The sequence below is a fragment of the Strix uralensis genome, chromosome 27 (assembly GCF_047716275.1).
Source record: "Strix uralensis isolate ZFMK-TIS-50842 chromosome 27, bStrUra1, whole genome shotgun sequence".
NCBI lineage: Eukaryota > Metazoa > Chordata > Aves > Strigiformes > Strigidae > Strix > Strix uralensis.
In genome coordinates, this window is record NC_133998.1 from 1,191,084 (window position 1) to 1,212,817 (window position 21,734).

The following is a 21,734-nucleotide window of genomic DNA, read 5'->3' on the forward strand; positions in this document are numbered from 1 at the left end:
GCCACTGCGCACGCGCGGCCCCGCCCCTTCCCGCCGTGCCCCGCGCGCCCCGGCAATGGCGGCCCCGGTGCTGCTGCTGCAGCGGGCGGTGCGGGCGGCGCTGCCCGGCTCGGCCCGGGGCTACGCCAAGAAGCCGGGTGAGCCGCGGCCCCCGCCGCTGTCCCCTGTCCCGGGCCCGTCCCGCGCCCCTCGGCCCTGTGTCCCCCCGTGTCCTGGCCCCTGCTCCCGGGACCTCGCCCCGTGCCCCGCGGCCCCCGGCTCCCGCCCCAGCCCGCTCCCTCCCGCCCCGCTCCCCCCGTGCCCTCGGCCCCTGCCGCGCCTCTCGCTCCCGTCCCCGGTGCCGCTGTCCCCCGCGTTCCTGTCCCCCCGTGCCCCCATCCTGTCCCCTGCCTGCATCTGTCCCCCCGTCCCATCCCCGGCCTTGACCGTGCCCGTGGCCCCGCAGGTGCGAAGGCCAAGGGCAAGCACGCGCCGAAGGAGGGGCCGAAGGGGCCGGAGGTGTGCACGGACCCCGCCCTGCTCGCGACCTACGCCATGGGGGTCAATTACCTCAAGGACAGCCCCGAGGTGGCCCTGAAGCCCGACTCCGAGTACCCCGACTGGTAGGTGCTGCCCCGCACCCCTCGCTGCGTGCAGAGGCGGGGTCCCTCCTGGGGTGCTTGTCCCTGCAGAGGCGGGGTCCCTCCTGGGGTGCTTGTCCCTGCAGAGGTGCGGTCCCCGAGGCACAGAGGAGTGCAGGAGCCAGGGAGCTGTTCTGGGAGGAGGGAAACTGCCACGGTGCAGCCTAGAGACCCTCCCTGAGGGCCAGGGGAGGAGAGCAGTGATGCGGTGGGTGAGGGATCCACACGTCCTGGTCACACGCTTCCACCGCTCTGTCCCGTGCTTGTTCCTTCGCCCTCCCTGCCGCATCCTCACATCCTCCGCGTTCACCACCAGGCTCTTCAAGATCCACCTTGGGCCCCCCAAGAAGCTGGAGGAGCTGGACCCCGATTCGATCGAGTATTGGAGGCGCCTGCGGAAATACAACACGTGGCACCTCAACAAGCTAAAGAAGGGCAAGAAGCTGTAGGTGCTGCAGAGCTCGAGGTGCGGGGGCTGCCCTGAGTGCCAGCACGGGTGGTGCTGGGACCAGCTCCCTCTTTTGTCTCTTCTTGCTGTAAAGGAGTAATAAATTTCTGGTGTGGTACCTGTTATGGAGGCTGCAGCAAACCCAGGCCCTTGGCAGGCTTGGTGTGGGTCCCCCTCATGCTGGGGCCTGGTGAGGGGCTGAGGCAACACAGGCCACAAATTCTCAGTGTATTTGCTAAAACAGAAACTCAATTTTTTGCTTGTCGAGGGAGCCTCCACCACCAGATGGGTCCTGCTCCCCGCGCTGTCGCAGTCTGCACTGCAGCGGCTGGGGGTTAAGGGCCCCGCAGTGGGGTGTGTGGTGGGTTTGGGCTGGGGGTGTCACTGCATGTTCTGGGAGGGGGCTCTGGGGCTCTGGGGGCTGAGCAGCCTGTGCTGGGGGGGCTGGGCTCTGGCAGTGCTGCGGGGGCAGTGGGCGAGGTGAGGGGGGACACGGTGGCCCCTCGCAGTGCCACCGCTGCGCTGCACTCTCGCTTCCTCCTGGGCAGCAGGGGAGCGGCAGCTGCTGGGCTCCTGGCTCGACCAGACTGAGTGATGAAGGCAGACTCTTCCTCACAGCAACAGGGGCCTCACTGCCCTGTCCCCGTGTGTCCTCGGCCAGCTCCGGCCTGGCAGAGCCCAGCAGCTTCCCCCGGGCCTTGGTCGTGCCCGTGCGTTGGGCTCCCTTGGCTGAGAGGTGCCCCCCTCGCCTTGGTTCTTCTCCATCCCGGACTCGCTGTCCTGCAGCTCCTGCCTGGCCTTGAGTTGGGCTCCAGGGACAAAGCGGCCACCCGCAAGGTCCTCCCGCAGCGAGCGAGGGGCAGTGGAGCCACTGCCCAGCCCCACAGTGTCCCAGTGCCCCACACCCTGCGGGAGGAGCTGGGGGCCGGGGGGTGCCTGGCAGCCGGGTTGGCAGCTGCAGCACCCACGCGCCGCGGCACAGGAAGCGGAGGAGGAAAGCAGAAGTGCTGTGCTGTGGTGGGGGGGGGCTGGGGGAGGTTTTGGGTTGAACCCTCATTTCCTCTGCGTGGGGCTCAGTGTGCGCCCTCGGAGCTGACGGGGCTCAGGCCAGGCCGTATCCAGCGGTGAGTGCCCTGTCCCCGCCGTGCCCGTCCTGCAGCTCGCCCTCCCCCCGCCGCCCCACAGCGCGTCCAGCCCCCCAAACCCAGCAGTAGGTGAGCAGAGGGGGCTGCTGAGTTGCTTCCCTCTTGTCCCAGAGCCCCCCTGCTCGGGCGAGCGTCACCCAGCCGCCATGGATGGCTCGGTCCTGGGGGCAAGCGCCCATCTGGGGTAGGCCGGTGGGGAGGGACCTCCGGGGAGGAGGAGGGAGCCCATCCCGGGGTGCTGCCCCAGGCTGGGGTGATTCACTCCACCCTTCCCTCGCTGCTGAAGCTTCTGCCAGGGTCAAGGGGAGCTGAGGCGGGTCCCAGCCCCAGGACTGCTGGGTACCCTCCCCTAACCCGCCCTGCAGGCAACTCGTGGTGGCCCAGCAGGGCTCGTGCTGGCTCCGGAGCCACCCAGAGGCCTGGGCATGGTGGGGGGGCTGCTGCTGTCCCACTGGGGGCTCTGCCAGAGGAGAGGAGTCCCCGGGATGAGCCCTCTGTGATGGGCCCTGTTCTCTGTGTCCCCGAAGGGACAGGGAAGGTGACGGGGGACATCCCTTCTTTCCAATTCCTTGGACCCTGTCCCGTGAAGGTCCCTGTCCTGGGGCCGGGCTAACATGGCCCTGGCTTCTTGCCCGAGGCCAGGGGGTGAGCAGGGTCCCCCGTGCTGCTGTCATGGCTCTTGTCCTCCAGGCGAGGAGGGGGGTCTTGTGGCATTCCTGGGGATCTTGTGGCATTCCTGGGGATCTTGTGGCATTCCTGGCTGGCTGCCGGCAGTCAGATCCAGCAGCACTGCCCGGCCAGTTCCCAGCACCTCCCCGGGGAGGCCAAAACCCTCCTGGGCGCCTGCAGGGAGGTGACCCAATGCCTGTGAGCTTGTGCTGGTGCTCTCCCTTCCCAAGCCACCCTGCACCGGGCCAGAGCAGTGCCTGGCGGTGTCTGGTGGGGCACAAGTGCCTGTCACCCCATCATCCACTGAGAGCTTGTCCCCTCCGTGTCCCCAGGCAGGTGGCAGCGGGGCTGGCACGGGATGGGGGACTGGAGCATGCCCATCGGCTCGCTGGGCGAGGAGGTGGTGGCCCGGCTCTGCGAGCTCCTGGATAACGCCAGCCGGGGCTGGCGCAAGCTGGCCGAGGTGGCTGGGGTGGAGAAACGCTTCAAGTGCAGGTAGGGGTGGGGGGGGGCATCTCCGGGGGTCCGTCCCCAGCTGGGTGTCAAAATGCACGTGGGCACAGCCCTGCCATGGGCTGAGCAAGGCGCACGTAGGTCCCTGGCCACCCCGTTGTGGTCGCAGCCTGGGCTGGGGGCCCTGCGGAGTGCCCTGGCAGGGATCCCCATCCTGCGCCGGGGGGAGGTGAGCTGCGGCACTGAGCGCTGCGGGCACCTTGCAGCGCGGAGGAGCTGGAGACGTGCTCGCTGAAGGTGCTGGAGCCCCGCGGCAGCCCCACGCAATGCCTCCTGCAGCTGCTGGCCGAGCGCGACTGCACCCTCAAGTACCTGCTGGGCTGCCTGGAGAGGATGGGGCACACGCAGGCCTGCCAGGTCCTCAGCAGTGCTGGTAGGGACAGGCAGCGGGGTCCCATGGGCCTGGAGAGGGGCTCTGGGGACAGGGGCTCAGCAGAAAGAAAGCAGTGGAAGTTGAGGAGCAGCTCTTCCTGCTGGTGGTCTTACTCTGGGGACCGGGGCCCTGGGCAGGGTGGGGTGGGGTGGGATGGGATGGATGCAGTAGGGTGAGGTAGGATGGGACCTGGTGGGATGGGATGGGACCTGGTGGGATGGGATGGGACCGAATGGGATGGGGTAGGATGGAATAGGATGGGGTGGGGTGGGATGGAATGGGATGGGGTAGGATGGAATAGGATGGGGTGGGGTGGGATGGGATGGGGTAGGATGGAATAGGATGGGGTGGGGTGGGATGGGATGGGGTAGGATGGGATGGGGTAGGATGGAATAGGATGGGGTGGGGTGGGATGGAATGGGATGGGGTAGGATGGAATAGGATGGGGTGGAGTGGGATGGGATGGGGTAGGATGGAATAGGATGGGGTGGGGTGGGATGGGATGGGGTAGGATGGGATGGGGTAGGATGGAATAGGATGGGGTGGGGTGGGATGGAATGGGATGGGGTAGGATGGAATAGGATGGGGTGGGGTGGGATGGGATGGGGTAGGATGGAATAGGATGGGGTGGGGTGGGATGGAATGGCATGGGGTGGGATGGAATGGGATGGGGTGGGGTGGGATGGGGTGGGGTGGAGCAGAGTGGTGTGGGATAGGATGGAACAGGATGAGATGGGGTGGGGTGGGTGGGATGGCACCGAGTGGGACAAGGTAGGATGAGATGGTTGGGACAGGACAGAGGGGTGGGATGGGACAGGGTATGATAGGATGAGGTGGGATGGGAGAGGACAGGCTGTTGTGGGTGGGAGTGGGACAGTATGATGGGACAGGGCAGGGTGGGACTGGATGTGATGGGATGGTGTGGGACTGGGGTCTCAGCCAGCCCAGGCTGGACTCTCCTCTCCTGCAGTTCAGGACATGATCCGCATCACGGTGCAGCCGGAGTCGCAGGTGGTGGCGGAGGGGACGCGCGTGTCCCTGACCTGCTGGGCGACCGGCCCACCCGGGCTCACATACCAGTGGTTCTGCGGGAAGCGGGAGGTGAGGCCCCGCTGTGCTGCGTCGAGCAGGGCCCCTGGCTCCTGTCCGTGGCGAGGGCACCCGGACGAGTGGGAGGAAGCCCCCGATTTCTTGGCCCCTTCCTGTCTCGTAGGTGCCCGGAGCCACGGCTCCGGAGCTGGTGATTGACACGGGCACCCCGCCGGGCCAGCCCGAGTGGTACATCTGCCGGGTGAACTGCGGGGCCACCTTCGCCTTCTCCAGGTGGGCCCACGTGCAGGTGGAGAAGAGCAGCAGCCCCAGCTCAGGTGGGCCCCGAGAGCTGTGGCTGTGGGCTGGCACCCGTGGGGCACCACTCACCCCGGGTAGCTCCCGCAGGACACCGCTCGCCCCATTGGGACTGGGGTGGCTCCCGGGGGGCATCACTTGCCATGTTGCATCCTGGCTGAGCGCAAGGGGCTCTGGGCTTGCGGGGGTGGTGGTGCCCACAGAGGAACTGAATGCCCTGTGTCTTCCTTGTGCCCACTAGCTCATGCCAGGGCCTGTGGGTGAGGGACCTGGGGCCCGGGAGCAGCTCCATGGAGGTCTGCCATGGCTGGGTGCTGAATTTGCCACCCCATCCCCTCCCCAGCCAGCAGTTATTGCCCAACCACGGTGGGGCTGCAGATCCTGCGGCAGCCACGGCCGTGCCGTCTGGCCGAGGGGGACACGCTGGTGCTGGAATGCAGAGCCATTGGCAACCCCCCGCCCCAGTACCAGTGGTTCAGGAACCAGCGCCCTGTGGAGGGTGCGCAGGCACCCCGGCTCCAGGTATGGTGCGACCTCCAGCGTGGCATGGTGCGGCACGGTGTGGCACAGCGCAGCGTGGCATGGCACGGCATGGCACAGCATGGCATGGCATGGCACGGGATGGCACGGCATGGCACAGCATGGCATGGCACGGCATGGGATGGCATGGCATGGCACGGCATGGCACGACATGGCACGGCACGGCACAGCACGGCATGGCACAGCATGGCATGGCATGGCATGGCACAGCATGGCACGGCATGGCACAGCATGGCACACTCGTCCCACTGGCAGGTGAAGCTGGTGACAACAGCCGAGCGGGGCAGCTACTCCTGCCGCGTGTTCAACCTCTTCCACGAGGTGTGGAGCCAGGAGGTGGATGTGGAGATCGGTGAGAGCCCCAGACAAACCTCTGTGGCCCCCCACCCTGTGTGGGCTGTCCTGCCTCTGACCTGCCCCACCATAAAGCCCTCCAGTGGCTGCCCCATGGTTCTGGGGGGCTCCAGCCTGTGCCAGGAGGTGCTGCTGCACATGGGGCTCCCTGACACCTCCCTTTGCCACAGGCCCACGGCTCTTCACCTCTGGAGGCTCCTGGCAGGAGGGGGACGGAGGTAGGTGAGGGCAGGGCAGGCAGGTCCCCGCTGCTCTGCCCGCTGCACTCCCCAGGCACTGTGGGGCCATGGCACGGCGTTTTTCTCTTTCCAGGCTCCCCGGAGCGCAGCAGCTCTGGCCAGCTGTACGGTAAGAGCCTGCCCAGGAGGGGTTGGTGGCCTCGTGGGGCCATGACTGTCCCCAGTGTCACTGCTGTCACTCCAGAGGCTCCACTTGGCCAGAGGTGCTTTGGGTGCAGCACGCTGGGGAGAGTGGACCAGTGAGGCAGGGATGCCACGGGGCGCCCTGGTACCCGGGGACAGCGACACCCACCACAACCGGGTGTCACCTCTGTGGGCTGAAGGGACCGGGGACAGCAGGAGCGTCCTACTCCATCCCCAGCACCTCCCTCTCCCATCCCAGCAGCCACCGACAAAGTGGCCCTGCTGATCGGCAACATGCACTACCTGCACCACAAGCAGCTGAAGGCGCCCATGGTGGACGTGCACGCCCTCGGCGCCCTCCTCCGCCAGCTCGACTTCAAGGTGGTCTCTCTGCTGGACCTGTGCAAGGCCGAGATGCAGATGGCTGTCAACGAGTTCCTCCTCCTCCTCGACAAGGGCGTCTACGGTGCGGCAGCACCCGCTGGGGCGGCCCCAGGCCATGGCGGAACCGGGTGGTTTTGTGCTGGTGGGGTCTCGGGGGGCAGCTGGGCAAGAAGTGGGCAGGTCAAGGGATGTCACCCTCTCTCTGCCAGGTTTGCTTTACTACGCCGGGCACGGCTATGAAAATTTTGGCAACAGCTTCATGGTGCCCATCGATGCCCCCAGCTCCTACACCTCGGCCCACTGCCTGTGCGTGCAGCGGGTACTGCAGCGCATGCAGCAGCGCCGCACCGGCCTCAACATCTTCCTGCTCGACATGTGCCGCAAGAGGTGACTCGGCCCCGGCCACCAGACTGGGGACAAGCTGCCACACAGGGGGGTCCCGACACGGGAGTACCCGTGGGTGCTGATTCCCAGGGGAGCAGAGCGGGGCATCCCTGGAGTCCCATACAAACCTGTTGGATTTGTCCGGGTGCCCCGAAGTGTCACTGCCTCAGCTGACCAGCAAATGCCACGATGGGTGGGCAGAGGAGCACGGGGCTGTCCCTGGGATCTGGGGCACCATGGGGTGGGTTTTGGAGGGGCAGAAGGTCTTGGCTCTGTCCAGCAATGCTTCTCTTGCAGGAATCTCAACGACGACATCATCCCACAGGTCGGGGCACTGCAGGTCACAGCCAACATCGTCTTCGGCTACGCCACGTGGGTCCCCTCCCCACCATGCCCCAGCGTGGGCAGCGGGGCTGAGTGTCCCTCCCTGGCTCGGAGTCAGGGCAGGGCTCAGCCCCCCACCGTGGCTCAGCCCTGTTTGCACCCACATCTTTCCCCCCCATATGGGCAGTGTCGCTCCCTCTGGTCGATGCTGGAGGTGGTGGGCGAGCAGCAGCCCCCAGTCCCTTACAGGTCAGGGAGATGCCCATGATGCTGCTCGGCTCTGGACAGCACCCAAGGGGGAATTAAGCCCTGAGGCTCCTTCGAATCACAGGGGTTTGGACTAACGATGCTTTAAGCATCCAGGATCTGGCTGTGGCTCCCACCTCTCCCCAGCACGGTGGCTGGATGGATTGATGGGAGCGGGTAGAGCTGTGGGCGCCTGGTTCTGGCTTCCCCACGGTTGTCACCCTGGTGGGGGCCAGTTCCTGGGGGAGTGACCGAGCCCATGACGGAGCTGACCCCTGTCCCATCCCCACAGGTGTGCGGACGCCGAAGCCTACGAGCTGAGCCAGGGCGAGCTCTCCAACGGCATCTTCGTCACCTTCCTCAAGCGCTGGCTGCTGGAGGATGAGAAGATCACGGTGCTGCTGGACAAGGTGGCTGAGGGTGAGTGGGGAGTGGCGGGAGACAGTAACCCCCCCGGCAGCCCCTGCTGACCCCGCTGTGTCCCCTGCAGACATGGGCACGCTGGAGATCACGCGGGGCCGGCAGGCGCTGGAGCTCCGCAGCAACCTCTCGGAGAGACGAGCTCTGACAGACCCCATCCACCCCCCGGGCCAGGATGAGTCCTCGGCCAGGAACCTGCAGTGGGCCAAGGCCCACGGTGAGTCACGGCCACCCTGTCCGGAGCTGGCACCCGGGGCAGGGACAGCGCCGAGTCGCAGGGAGAGGCCATGCACAGCACTTGCCAGGTTTCTCCCACCCTGGAGGAGACAAACCACTGGCACAGAGTCACCAGCCTGGTGGCAGGAGCATCATGCCAGTGTCCCAGCTCCAGGGTGGCCCCAGTGGTCACCTCACCTGCGGGTGCAGCTCCAGCCCCCAGCTCTCTGTCCCCTCCCCAGTCCTGCCGGAGAGCCGACACCTCCGCTTTGACTGTGGCGTCACCGTCCAGCTGGGCTTTGCTGCCGAGTTCTCCAACATCATGATCATCTACACCCGTGTGGTGGCCACCCCCAAGGACATCACCAAGTGCGAGGCCAAGCTCACCGACATACCCGAGGTGGGAGCGGGCTGCTGAACCCCATGCTGGGGCGATGCTGGGGAACAGGGTGGGGGGACCCGTGGTGGTTTCCACGGCTCGATGCTCTCCATGGCAGGAGCTGGATGTGGACCTCAAGTGCACCAACAAGGAGAGCCCGGAGGAGGTGGGCAGCCCTCTGGCACCTGCCTGGAGCCTCGACTGCCCCTCCTGCTGCCTCTACAGCCGGCTCTGCGGCTTGCAGAAACTGCGGGTAAGAGCCACACTGGGCGGGGGCCGGTGCCAGGAGTACAGCAGGTGGCCCAGGACGGGTGCCCACTCTGCCGGTGCCCCCGCAGCAGGAGCTGGCGTTCACCGTCTGCCTTCAGTACCGCTACCGTGGCATGGATGACTTCGTGGAGGAGAGGCGGACGGTGAGCGTGGGGAAGCCGCTCATCGCCAAGCTCAACCTGCGGCTGGTGGCCTCCCCCTCGCCGCCTGGCAGCCCCCTCTCCGCCTCGCCCCAGAGCTGGGGGGCGGCAGGGAGCTCCTGGGTCAACACCCCTGAGGAGAACCTGAGCCCTGAGATCCCCGGCTCCCACGCCCTGTAGAGGGACAGCGCAGCTCCCCCTTGACCCCGCAGTCCCCTGGGGCCACGTCTGTGCTGCTGGGGAGCTGGGGGCTGGAGGGGACGGACGTGACGTGTGCGGGAGGGGGTGAGCCTGATCCTGGCCTGTGCCAGGGGGTGCGGGGCTCGCTGCAGGGCACAGCTGGGCCCCCCGGCGCAGGGGACTGCAGGTCGGTGCTGCCCCATGTACCCAGCGTGGCCGCTGCAGGTACGGGCAGTGCCAGCCCCACGTCCCCTGGCAGAGCCCTGCCAGCCCCACGTCCCCTGGCATGGCAGTGCCAGCCCCTCATCCCACGTCAGTGCCACAGCCCCAGGGGCCAGGACACCGCTGGCAGCCCCGGGGAGGGGAGAGGGCCCCGACCCCATGGCTCAGCTGGCGCGAGGCGTTGCGCTGGGGCAGGGTTGGGTTCGTTCAGGCCTAGCAGAAATAGAGAGAAATAAGCAGATTAGGGGGTAAATCCCACGGAAGGGGATTAGAGGGGGTGGGAGCAGGAGGACTCCTGCTCTGCCCGGAGAGGCTGGGAGAACCCACCAATGCCCCCAGTGCTCCCAGTAGCACCCAGTGCTCCCAGTACAGCCCCAGGTGCAGGATTATGCCAGTCCTGTCTGGGCAGTGAGAGATTTCAGCACAGGATTGGGGTCTAGGGGGGAAAAAATGCCTTTTTGCTTGGATTTTTCCCAAACGTGGCCCCGCGTGGCGGTGGCCACAGATGATGCAGGGTGTGCTCCACTGGGTCTCAACAGGGGAAAGGACCAATAAAGAGGGAGGGGCAGGCAGCTCGGCTCTGCTATGGCTTTTCTGCATTTAAATGTCTGGTTTTTTTGGCCAGAAATATTGCCTCTTTCTGCACAAAGCGCAGCACATGGGAGGGAAGGGGCAGTCAACCCCTCCCATGAGGATACCCCAATGTTCCCCACCACGATGACCTGGGGTGCGCCAGTGCCACCCCGTGCAAATTAACTAATTTAAATAATTTGCATACCCCCCCCAGCCCCAGGGAGCTGCATCCTCATACCGGGGCCTCTCCACGCCCTCGCTTTTGGGTGGTGGTTGTAAGACTGGGGATGGAGCACCCTCGCCCCAATTAGGCTCGGATCAAACAGGTCGGAGGGTGCCGAGCCTCCCGCTCTCCGCGCCAGCCGGCTTTTGTTGGCGCTCGGGAGGCCGAGGGGTGCCCCGGGCTGGCGCCAGCCTCGGCAATTATGTCATGTGAAAAGCGCAGCCCCCATTGAGCGCGTCCCTTCCCCCGGATCAAACCCCATTACTTCCGCGGCCGTTGCTTCATTATCTCCCTGCTCGAGCACGCCTCTGCCTGGGCCGCTTCACCTCGGGTCCCGGCCCATTAGCAGGGTTGGGGGGCCGGGGGAGCATTGATTATGCGTTTAATGGGTTGTTAAAGGTTTAATTGTCACTAACGAAGCAGAGGAGCAGCAGCAGCCGGGGGATGGGGGACAAGGAGAAGGGTCTCGCTGGGGTCAGTGCCTCGCCTGGCCCAGTGGCAGCCCAGTCAGTCCCGCCTGACCCCGGGGTTGTGGGGACATCAGAGTCCGGCCCCAGGGCTGCTGGATTGGGGTGAGACCCCCTCTGGGGTAGGGGGTGCTGCTGGGGGTGCTGGTGCTGAGCAGGGTCTGGCCTGCGTGGGGACATGGGGACGTGGTGGTGCCCCAGCAAAGCCCCAGTTTGTGGCTGTCGTGGGGTCTGAAAGCAGGAAGATTTTCTGGGGAAACATGTCGTTTTGGTGGGGGGAGGGTCAGCACTCTCCTTGCTTCCCCAGGGACATGGGGCACACCAGGACACCCCAGGGACCCGGCTTGCCCAGGGCTGAGCCCCCATTTCTCACTGTCCTGGACGTGCTTCAGCACCTCAGAGCCACGGTGGGCTCAGCCATCTCTGCCTTCCCGCAGTGGTGAGGGTGCTGGTGCCGCTGGCTGCGCCCCGAGCCCTGCTGGGCGGGCAGGCAAGGTCCCCTGGGGGGACCCCTGAGGACCTGGCACCTTGCCACCACCACTCCGCTCCCACCTGGCAGGAACCGCTGGCAAGGGATAAGCTGGGCTTAGCACACCCCGCCATCCCCCGCCATGGGGAGCCCAGGGCTCCCAGCCGGCCCCCTCTTCTCGCCAGCCCCAGCTGGGGGCTGCGGGGGTCCCGCTGCCGGTCGCCCTCCTGCCAGCACAATTATGGCAGCTTTGTGCAGCCAACATGTGGCCAGGCGGGCACCGCTGGGGAGCAATTAGGGCAGGCGGGCGGCGAGTGCAGCCCCCCAGGGACGGCCGAGCAGATGCCCCTTGACGAGGACATAGTGCGGCACAAAGCCGGTCCCCGTCCGCAGCCGGGGCTGGATCAGGTCACCCATCCCTGGAGCCGGCTCCAACCCTGCACGCAACAGCCCGAGGGAGCGAGGCGGGAGGGTGCCTGCGGATGATGCTCCTGCATCTCCCCAGAAAGCTCCTTCCCGGCAGAGGCTCCGCAGCCCCAGCACGCGAACGAGCAACACCGCTAACGAGCCGCACGGCGGGCAGGGCCCCGGCAGCGCCCAACTCCAGCATGCGGCAGCCGTTCAGCTTATCTCCTTTTACTCATGATACAACCATCTTCTTGGTGCCGGCACATCTACCGGCACAACCAGTGCTGTGCCCCGACGCGGCTAAAATAACCCCCCAAGTACTCCCTACAAAACTAGAGCTTTTCTGTTCAGTTTTGTTTAAATCTGCAGCGTTAAAAAAAAAAAAAATTAATAATAATGGGAAGGGGAAGGGGTGTGGGGAAAGGAGGTGTCCAACCGGGGAGGGGGGTGAGTGGCCCGGTGGCACAGTGGCCAGATCCTCAGCCTGGGCCGGTGCCTTGGCAAGGCAGAGGGGCCGTGGTGGCTGCTGGGGTGCTCCCCCGTGGCAGTGTCCTGCCAGCACCCTGGCTTGCTCCCCTGCCACCGACGGTGCTGGCTCGTCAGGGGGAAGATGCAGCCCAGCATCCCTGCCCTGCACCAGCTTTGGTCCTGCCGAGCATCCCACCGTCACCCCCTGGCCGCCCCAGGGCCAAGCCAACGCCGGGGGCAGGCGCCGGGGGCTGGTGGGGCCGGAGGGGAGCGTTCATCAAATGGGCTGCCAGGTCTTGTCAATGGTCTGAATGTGCTCCTTGGCTTTCATGCGGAGCGAGGCGATGCTGGAGCTCCTCTGGTCCACCTCCTCCAGCGGGTACTTGTCCACAAAGGTGGTGCTGCACTGGTAGGGCGCGGGGGCCATGGGCTGCATGCCCTGCGCCATCGGCGGGGGGGTGTTGAGGAAGGAGTGGCCGCCGTAGGGCGGCTGCAGGGCCTGGGGGGCTCCCATGAAGCCGGGGATGCTGTGGACTGTGGTGGCGCTGGAGATGGGCGACGTCAGCCACGGGTCCAGCGGGAGGGAGTTGCTCATGGGCCCCACGTTGGGGGTCATGGGGGGCCGGTTGAAGGAGAGCACGGGGGTGTCATGGAGCTTCATGGAGCTGGCCTCCATCTTCTCCTGCCGCCTCCACTTGGCTCGTCGGTTCTGGAACCAGACCTGTGAGGTGAGAACCAGAGTGAGCCCCACGATGCCCAGCTGGTCCCTCACAGCATGCCCCACATGCTGTGCCTTGTGCGGGGTGCCCCATTGTGCTGTATCCCATGGGGGGGTGCCCCACACGGAGTGCTCCAGGTGGGGTGTCTATGGGGTATCCCATCCCGTGTGGGTGCCTCTGGGTGTTGGGTCCTACGCAGGGTGTCCCACAGGGCGCCAGCAATCCCCAGCACTCCGCACAGCTCTGCCAAACCTGCCCCACAAACCTCAGAGGCTGAGGGCACCTCTGAGGTGTGGAAAGTGAGAGGTGTGACCGTGCAACCCCCTCCCTCGCTGCTCCATCGGAATGTGCACCCCAGCCCTGCAAACAGCCACACAGTCCTCGGTATAAAGTTATCTGGCCTTCAAAAGCCCCTTGGTACAAGCTTTTAGAAGCCAAACTGCCACAGTTGTGCCAAAATGCAGGAGAGGGACCGGAAAGCCGAGCCCCACGGGAGCTGCTGGTCCCCGTGTCCCCAGAGCCCCCGGCAGCGCAGGGCACGGGCTGTCTGCTGTGTGATGCGAAGGGGGAGTAAAGATGAATGGCTAGGCTGCAAAGGAGGTGTCTCCATGGGCTGGTCACAGCTGTTGGGGGATACTGGGCTATACTGGTGCAAAATTCATGTCCAAAGAGCAAAGAAGCTGGTGAAGGGTCTAGAGAACAAGTGCTGTGAGGAGCAGCTGAGGGAACTGGGGGTGTTTAGTCTGGAGAAACGGAGACTCAGGGGAGATCTCATCGCTCTCTGCAACTGCCTGGAAGAGGGTGTAGTGAGGTGGGGGTGGGTCTCTTTTCCCAAGTAACAAGTGATGGGACAAGAGGAAACAACCTCAAGTTGCATCAGGGGAGGTTTAGATTAGATATTAGGGAAAATTTCTTCACTGAAAGGGTTGTCAAGCACTGGAACAGGCTGCACAGGGAAGTGGTGGAGTCACCATCCCTGGGGGTATTTAAAAGACGTGTAGATGTGGCACTTAGGGACATGGTTTAGGGGTGGACTTGGCAGTGTTGGGTTTATGGTTGGACTGGATGATCTTAAAGATCTTTTCCAACCTCAATGATTCCATGAAACTGGTCGTTGCTCAGAGAGCTCAGCAGAGGTGTCCCTATGGTCTGGACCCTCCCTGAAAAAGGCTGCGTTGTCTTGGACTGGGGCTGAGGCCTGGAGATCTCAGTTCATTTGTAAGGGGATTACTGCTTTGTTTCACAGTGGGTTGGTTGATTCTACGACTCCCTGGCCCTTTCCTTCTCCCCAGTCTCACCCCATCAATCCCAGGCGCAGTGGGGAGCAGACCAGTGGGGCCCCAGGCTCTTCCCCAGGCTGGACCTTCTCCCTGCAGAACCTTCTCTGGCAGCCCCAGGAGTGAAACCTCCCCAGCCCTGCCGCTCCCCCAGAACTGCCTCTCTCTGACAAGCCTAAAACCCCCAAATCTGTGAGGATCGTGTGCTTTCCCAGCCCTAAAGTCCTGGAAGTGGTCAGGAGCAGCTGAGGTTTGGCTGCTTACCCGTGGGATCAGCTGGAGGGGTGGGAGCGGCCGCCAACATCAGGGAAAAAAGACTCTAAAAACCGTCTCCCTGCCCGAACAGAGGGTCGGGCACGTGGGCTGAACTGGGACCTTGTGGGGGAACAAGGCTCAGCCATTAAATCCCTTCTCGGGGAGGGCAGGAGCAGCCAGCTCTGCGGACATGCCAATGGGAAAACTGAGGCACGGAGCGAGGCAGCAGCGGTGGAGCTGGGAGCAGAGGAAAGCTCTCAGCGCCGGGCTGGTCCCTCTGCACTGCCCAGGGGACAGGTTCAGGGTGCTGCGGCCCCCAGGAGTCCTCCCTACCTGCACGCGGACCTCCGGCAGGTTGACCTTCATGGCCAGCTCCTCGCGGCTGTAGACGTCGGGGTAGTGGGACTTCTCGAAGGCGCGCTCCAGCTCGTGCAGCTGGTAGGTGGTGAAGGTGGTACGGTTCCTCCGGTGCTTCTTCTTGGGCTGCTCCTCCTCAGCGGCGGCTGGCGGGGTGCCCTCGCCGTCCCCCGGCTTCCGCAGCTCGCCCAGGTCCCCCTCACACTTATTCAGGAACATGGTGGCGCCTGCAAGGGGACCACAGGTGTTAGTCGGGGTGTGGGGACATCAGCTCCAACCCCATGCAACCCCGGGTTGGGGATGGACGCACAAGGGGACGAAGGGATGGGAGGATGGGACGGCCCCAGAAATGGGTTATGCAAAGGTGTAATCCTCTTCTGCTGCAGCGTTATCACAGGGCTGCGGGGTCCCGGGGACTGACGCGGGGTCCTAGGGACTGATGTGGGGTCCCGGGGATTGACGTGGGGTCCCAGAGACTGACGCGGGGTCCCAGGGACTGACGTGGGGTTCTAGGGACTGACGCGGGGTCCTAGGGACTGACGTGGGGTCCCAGGGACTGACGTGGGGTTCTAGGGACTGACGCGGGGTCCTAGGGACTGACACGGGGTCCCGGGGACTGATGTGGGGTTCTAGGGACTGACGTGGGTTCCCAGGGACTGACGCGGGGTCCTGGGGACTGATGTGGGGTCCTAGGGACTGATGTGGGGTCCCGGGGACTGACGCAGGGTCCCGGGCACTGATGTGGCGTCCCGGGGACTGATGTGGGGTCCTGGGGACTGACGCGGGGTCCTGGGGACGGGCGCCCCGCACTTGGCTCCACTGTGAGATGCGACCAGGCCAACGCCCCCACCCAAAGCTAAGAGTCAAATTTCACCTGAAGCGGAAGATTTGATGAAAGCACTGTCCCTGAGAGCCAACCTGACCTCCCCCCTGCCCTGGCGTGGAGGGGACCAAGCCCAGGCTGGCTCCTTCCCTCCAGCCCCGCTTGCCCATGGGCTACGAGTCTCCCCTGAGCCCCGGGAGGAGCCAACGTCCGTCTGCAAGCGCAGGCAGAGCCGCCCGGTGCTGTCCCCTGGCTCGTCACCGTTCCCTGCGCACTTACAAGTGTTTTCAACCCTTGCAATGTTTCATCTTTAAGCTTTTTATCCGGCATCTGAAATCTTCCTGCAGTGTGTGCTGGGGATTAAGGGTTCCTTTCTGCTGGGAGGATGCAGGCAAACACGGAAACGGGGCAGAAAACTGTAATCCTGGGGCACTTCACCAAGGGGAAGGCGCTGCAGCGCCCAGACCCACCGGCAAAGGTTCGGCCAAGGCCGGAATGGAGACGGGGAGGGAAAGGGCCCGTCGGTTAATTCTGGGAGGGAAGAAATGGGGGTGCCGGGAGGGCGGCGTGGGGGTGGGTGTCCGGTGTTGCTCAGGCTGAGCACGTGTGGGGTGTCGGTGCCCGCTGTGCCCAGCGAGGGCCGGGGTGTGCCGTGGGCAGCGTGGGTGCAGCGTCTGGTGCGTGCAGGGATGTGCGCGGTGAGCAGCCCCCCGCCGCGGGAGGGTCTGGGGCGCTCGGGCACACCCAGGGGCGCCCACGGTGGGGTGTGAGAGCACGTGTGTGCAGGGGGCTGAGCGTGGGGCGGAATGTGTGTGGGGCCGGGGTGTGTGTGTGTGTGTGTGTGTGTGTGCGGGGCGGCGTGTGCCGCGGGCCCACCGCGTGCAGGGAGTGCGGTGCCCAGGGTGCAGCGTCCGTGTGCCACGTGTGCAGCACGCACAGCGCGACCTCCGCACCTGCGTGTGCGCGGGGCGTGCGGGGTGTGCAGTGTGCGGCGCAGCACGAAACCCGCAGTGCAGTGCGTGTGCAGTGTGTGTGTGTGTGTGTGCAGTGTGTGTGTGTGTGCAGTGTGTGCAGCGTGTGTGATGTGTGTGTGTGCGCGCGCACAGTGTGTACAGTGTGTGTGTGTGCAGTGTGTACAGTGTGTGCAGTGTGTGTGTGTGTGTGTGCAGTGTGTATAGTGTGTGTGTGTGTGTGTGCAAGGTGTGCAGTGTGTGTGTGTGCAGTGTGTGCAGCATGTGATGTGTGTGCAGTGTGTGCACAGTGTGTGCAGTGTGTGTGTGATGTGTGCAGTGTGTGTGCACTGTGCATGCAGTGTGTGCGCAGTGTGTGTGTACAGTGTGTGTGTAAGGTTGCAGTGTGTGTGTGTGCAGTGTGTGTGTGTGCAGTGTGTGTGCGTGTGTGTGCAAGGTGTGCAGTGTGTGTGTGCAGTGTGTGCAGTGTGTTTGCAGTGTGTGTGTACAGTGTGCACAGTGTGTGCAGCATGTGTGTGTGCAGCGTGTGTGTGTGCAGTGTGTGTGTGCAGTGTGTCCAGTGTGTGTGCAGTGTGTTTGCAGTGTGTGTGTACAGTGTGTACAGTGTGTGTGTACAGTGTGTGTACACTGTGTGTGCAGTGTGTGTGTGTGCAGTGTTTGCAGTGTGTGTGTGCAATGTGTGTGTGCAGTGTGTGTGTGCAGTGTGTGCAGTGCGTGCAGTGTGTGTGTGTGCAGTGTGTGTGTGGTGTGTGTGTGCAGTGTGTGTGTGCAGTGTGTGCAGTGCGTGCAGTGTGTGCGTGTGCAGTGTGTGTGTGCAGTGTGTGTGTGTGCAGTGTGTGTGTGTGCAGTGCGTGCAGTGTGTGTGTGCAGTGTTTGCAGTGTGTGTGTGCAGTGTGTGTGTGCAGTGTGTGTGTGGTGTGTGTGTGCGGTGTGTGTGTGCAGTGTGTGCAGTGCGTGCAGTGTGTGTGTGTGCAGTGTGTGTGTGTGCAGTGCGTGCAGTGTGTGTGTGTGCAGTGTGTGTGTGCAGTGTGTGTGTGTGCAGTGCGTGCAGTGCGTGCAGTGTGCGCGTGGTGTCGGCGCGTGCGGCTTTGGGAGCTGCCAGCCCCCAGGATGCCCCGTGGCCCCTCGGACGCGCTGTAGCCACAGGGGCCCTGGGCCTGGCCCTGCCGCTGCAGGGGGGCTGCAGTCTCGGGGTGCTCAGGGGGGAGCTGCGAGCCAGGGCGGAGGTGCTGGGTGTTGCACCCCGGGGTGCCCCGAGGAAGGGGTGAGTGGGTGCCGGGGGGAGCAGGGGCCCCGTTGTCACCGTGCGAGCGTCGCGGCGTGTCCTGGGGCTGGGGACACGGGGAGGGGACGGGGTCCCCCGGCGCCATCCCGGTCTCACTCACCTGCTTCTCATTTGAGCAGCTCCACACCTGCAAGGAGAGGGGAGAGGGGGTGAGCGCCCAGAGCCCCCAGAGCCCCCAGAGCCCCCGCCTGGGGCACGCACCCCCCGGGGGGCTCAGCACCCCTTGGCTGCCCTGCCCAGCCGTGGCCTGTGGCCCCACAGAGCACTGGGGTCCCCTGGGGCTGGGGGGGACGGGGGGAAGCTGGGGCAATGGGAAGGGGTGGGATGGGCGGGGGGGGCGGGCACGGGTGAGTCAGGCCTCTGGGGGGGCTGGGGACAAGATGGGACAAGCGGGAGGAGAGAAGAGGTGGGGCAGTGAGGGGGGACAGGGCCAAGGCGCGGTGACGGAGGTCAGGGCCAGGGCTGGGGGCAGCCCCCATAGTCCCCCCACCCTGACCCCATCTGAACGCAAAGGGGGCGAAACCCCCCCAGGGAGCAACCTCTGGCGTGGGAGCAGGAGCGAAGCGAAGAACAGAAAAATAACCCAGGAGCAGCGACCCGGCAGCAGGGCGGCAGCACCGGACCCCGTGGGACGGGGGGTGGCAGGGCCAGGACCCCCCCACCCCCTCACCCGGCTCTGCCTGGGCCTGGCCGGGGTCACGGGTGTCCCTGCGTGTGGAAGGGGGGACCCCAGAGGGGTCAGCCTGGGGGACATCAGCACCAGCCACCTCATGGTCCCTGTCCCCCAGGGACGGGCCCCGGGACCCCTGAGCCTCTGCCACCAGCATTTTGGGAATCCTGCCTAAAAACGGGCAGCGCAGGGGGGGGCGCGGCGGGGGGAGGCACCTCCCTGCCCCGGTTGGACATTTTCCTGTGGCCGCCGTCATCCCGGAGGCAATTTGGGGGTTTGAGACCTTAAGCTTTAAAACTGTGCTGGGAACCGCAAGGACCCAAAGCCTTGGGAGGGTCCCCGTCCCCCGTCGTCCCCCCCCCCCCCCCCCCCACTCTACACCCTGACCCGTGGTTTTCCTGCGGGGGCTGTTAGCTGGGGCGGGGGGGCTCTTGTTATTAAAGACACCCGAAAAGGCGACAGAAATGGCATTGGGCCCTGGTTGAAGTGGGTAAAAGACCCATTTCCCTGGTGCCGGAAGGCAGCACAGCATCCGTGAGGACAAGTGGCCTCCCGGCAGTGGGGGACGCGGAGGCGACACCCCCGGCTTTCGCTGGGTCCCGATTTTTTGCCTACAAAAGCCTGTCTGGGTGCCAGGATGTGGCCTCCCGGGCTCAGGCCACCCGGGACTGGCTGTTTGCGGCAGGGGGGAGCGTGGGTGGCTCCTGCCCTCCGGCCCCGGGTGTAAATCGGTGCAAGTGATGCTGACGGGTGCCCAGCACCCACTCCCGAACCCCCAGGGAAGGGTGCCAGCCCCGGGCATGCACCGGGGACACCCACTCCCTTTTGTCAGCATCTTCCCGCGGCGCTTCCTCCCGAATCGGAATAAAACGGTGTTACCTGCTGGGCCCGACTTGGCTTTTCCAGGAGTATTTAACTTTGCCGGTCCCTCCTGGGAACCAAACAAGCGGCTCAACCTCACCAATCTCGCAGCTTTGGCAGCCAAAGTTGCCTCTAGTCTTCTTATTTGTCACAGAACCGCCGTGCTAAGGCTCGGGAGAATCTTTATTTAGTGTTGCAGATGTCACCAAGGCACCGCAGATTGGAAATGAGTCCAAAGGATTAAGACGAGGTTATTAATTGGAGGCCTTCCCCTTTAAGAATGATTGACAGTTACTTTCTGGACAAGTAATTGCTCTAAATGTCCCCCCAGCACGGGTCCGGGGGGGCGGCAGCGGACAAAGCCCCGAACTGCCTTCCCCACTCAGATTGTCTCCCCACAAAGGCGTCCTGCTGGAGTTTGCCGTGTAATCCCCTCATTACGGGCGAGGAAAAAGAATTAGAAACAGGGGGAGCGGAGAAGAAAGGCCGGGTTGGGGGGGGGAGGAGGGAGGATTTCCTTCGCCTGCGGAGGCTCTGCCCCAGGGATGGGGTCCGGGGCAGGCGCCCCAAACCTCGGTGGGATGGGGATGCTGTGGTGATGGGTGTTGTCCCCCCCTGGATGGGGATGGCAAGCCCAGGGGTGGCCCCCGGGGAGGGTGTGTGTGGCCCCGGGGGTCCCGGGGGTGCTGGTCACAGAGCCCGGCCCGCGTGGGGACCAGCGATGGGCGCTGGGTGTGGGGACAGGGACAGGGACCAGGCAGGGGGGGCCGCTGTGAGGACCAAGTGTGGGGACAGGGTATGGGGTCTGGGGACCTGCTGTGGGCACCAGGGGTAGGGACCGGACACCCCGAACAGCCCTGGGACCAGGGGTGGGGACCAGGGGTGGGGACCAGCCCTGGGGGCTGCCCATGAGCCCCTGGCCAGGGGGGCAGAAACACCGTCTGTCTCCTCCCCACTCCCGCTGTCACCCTGGGGACCCCGGCCCAGGGGACAACAGGAACATCTTGATGGGGATCCTGGGGTGCTCTGGGTGGCGGGTGCTCGGTGCTGCCCAGACTCCCCTGTTCTGCCAGACAGGTTTGGCCCTTTTCTTTCTCATCTCACTTTTACTTTCTCCCAAAAGCCTCTTCCTGCCACCTGCAAACGCCGCCGCCCCCGGCCACCGTCTCGGCTTCCTCCCACTCCCTTCCTCTCCTCAACATGGTTCCTCTTTCAGGTGGCAAATGTCACCGCGGGGTTTTTGGACCCCCCCCCCCGCCCCATGCCAGGTGGCTGCTGGCCCCATGAGGGTCTGTGCCCTCCCCACAGGAGCTGCTGCTGGCGGGACCCTGCAGCCACTTCTGCAGCTGGTTTGGGGCCTGAGGCCACCTCAGCACCCTCCCGGCAGGGCTGCGCGGCTGCGCCCGCCCCGTCTGACACCGCTCTGGGGACAGCGTGACACTGTCTTGGGGGTAGCGTGCCACCACCCCGGGGACAGCATGGCCCCACACACCGGGGATGGCAGCCCCTGGGGATGGGGTGACCCCCCCCATGCCATACAGTGCTGCCAGGGGCACGCAGGGACGTGTCACCTTCGGGGTTTGGGGACACCCCGGGTCACAGGGACGGCGCATGGGGCTGGGAATTCAAACGGGCAGCTGGACCTGCTGCTCCCACTCGCCCGGGGCTGGTGCTCGTGCCCATGCTGGCCACCGCAGCGGGAGCAGGAGCCAAATCCCCTGCTCTGGTGGCCCTCAGTGGCTTCCCCCAGGGTGCCCCCACAGCCCCGGCGGGTGCAGGGAGGTGCCACCATGCCAGGGCCTGCGGGCGCTGGGGTGCCAGGGCTGGTTTTAGGGGCAGGGCGCTGCCCGGTGCCAGGCTTCGGCGCTGCCCGCTGGGCGGTGTGTGCGGCACCGGCCCCGCAGCCAGCCTCGAGGTGTTGGCTCGCACGCGGGGGGGGGCGGCCAGCAGGCTTATTTGCCAAATGATTATAATTGCCTTTTAGGAGCAGATAGCAAATTGATTTGCTTCCTCGTCCAAGGCCCATAATCGCTTCATCACTTTAAAATATTAATGCTATACTTCTTTGCTAGTTTCCCAATTACCCTAATTGAAGGCAAATTGGTTAAGAAGGTGCAATGCAGAGTATCAGGGGGTTTAGTTCACTCAAATGACAGTTTTAAACCTCCCTAATCCTATTAGCCAGCAAAGCTGCTAACGCTTAGAGACGCTGCGTCAGCTTACCCGGGCGGTGGGGCCGGAGGCGGGGGTCGGGGCGGGGGGCGGCCGGGGGGCCACCGGCCTCACGTGACCAGCTCGGCCAGGGATTTACCACTTTTTTAGTTCATTAAGAGGCCTTGGGCAGGCGGGGAGGCGGCAGGGGTGACCCAAAA

At 64.9% G+C, this 21,734-nt stretch overlaps 3 protein-coding genes across 3 annotated transcripts; 2 read left to right on the top strand and 1 right to left on the bottom strand.

The window, feature by feature from the left end:
- Positions 1-6: 6 nt before the first annotated feature.
- MRPL54 (mitochondrial ribosomal protein L54) lies at positions 7-1,193 on the top strand. Its single transcript, XM_074851460.1, has 3 exons — positions 7-137; positions 446-602; positions 937-1,193. Exons 1-3 carry the CDS (start codon positions 56-58, stop codon positions 1,067-1,069), a joined length of 372 nt encoding a protein of 123 aa, XP_074707561.1. The 5' UTR covers positions 7-55; the 3' UTR covers positions 1,070-1,193.
- A 946-nt stretch (positions 1,194-2,139) lies between these two features.
- On the top strand, positions 2,140-10,141 carry LOC141935455 (mucosa-associated lymphoid tissue lymphoma translocation protein 1-like). The gene is given in 18 exon segments (XM_074851640.1): positions 2,140-2,192; positions 3,215-3,377; positions 3,602-3,768; positions 4,739-4,869; positions 4,982-5,151; positions 5,459-5,543; positions 5,545-5,637; positions 5,911-6,007; positions 6,180-6,227; positions 6,322-6,357; positions 6,634-6,837; positions 6,965-7,142; positions 7,437-7,511; positions 8,002-8,129; positions 8,200-8,346; positions 8,588-8,745; positions 8,843-8,977; positions 9,063-10,141. Coding segments are annotated over 17 exon segments (2,241 nt in total). The 5' UTR covers positions 2,140-2,192; positions 3,215-3,240; the 3' UTR covers positions 9,315-10,141.
- Positions 10,142-11,993: 1,852 nt separating this feature from the next.
- On the bottom strand, positions 11,994-19,593 carry RAX2 (retina and anterior neural fold homeobox 2). The gene is made up of 4 exons (XM_074851479.1): positions 19,381-19,593; positions 17,932-17,958; positions 14,729-14,979; positions 11,994-12,865 (listed from the first exon to the last, which is right to left on the bottom strand). The coding sequence occupies exons 3-4, from the start codon at positions 14,969-14,971 to the stop codon at positions 12,422-12,424; spliced, it is 687 nt and encodes a 228-aa protein (XP_074707580.1). The 5' UTR covers positions 14,972-14,979; positions 17,932-17,958; positions 19,381-19,593; the 3' UTR covers positions 11,994-12,421.
- Between the last annotated feature and the right edge of the window lie 2,141 nt (positions 19,594-21,734).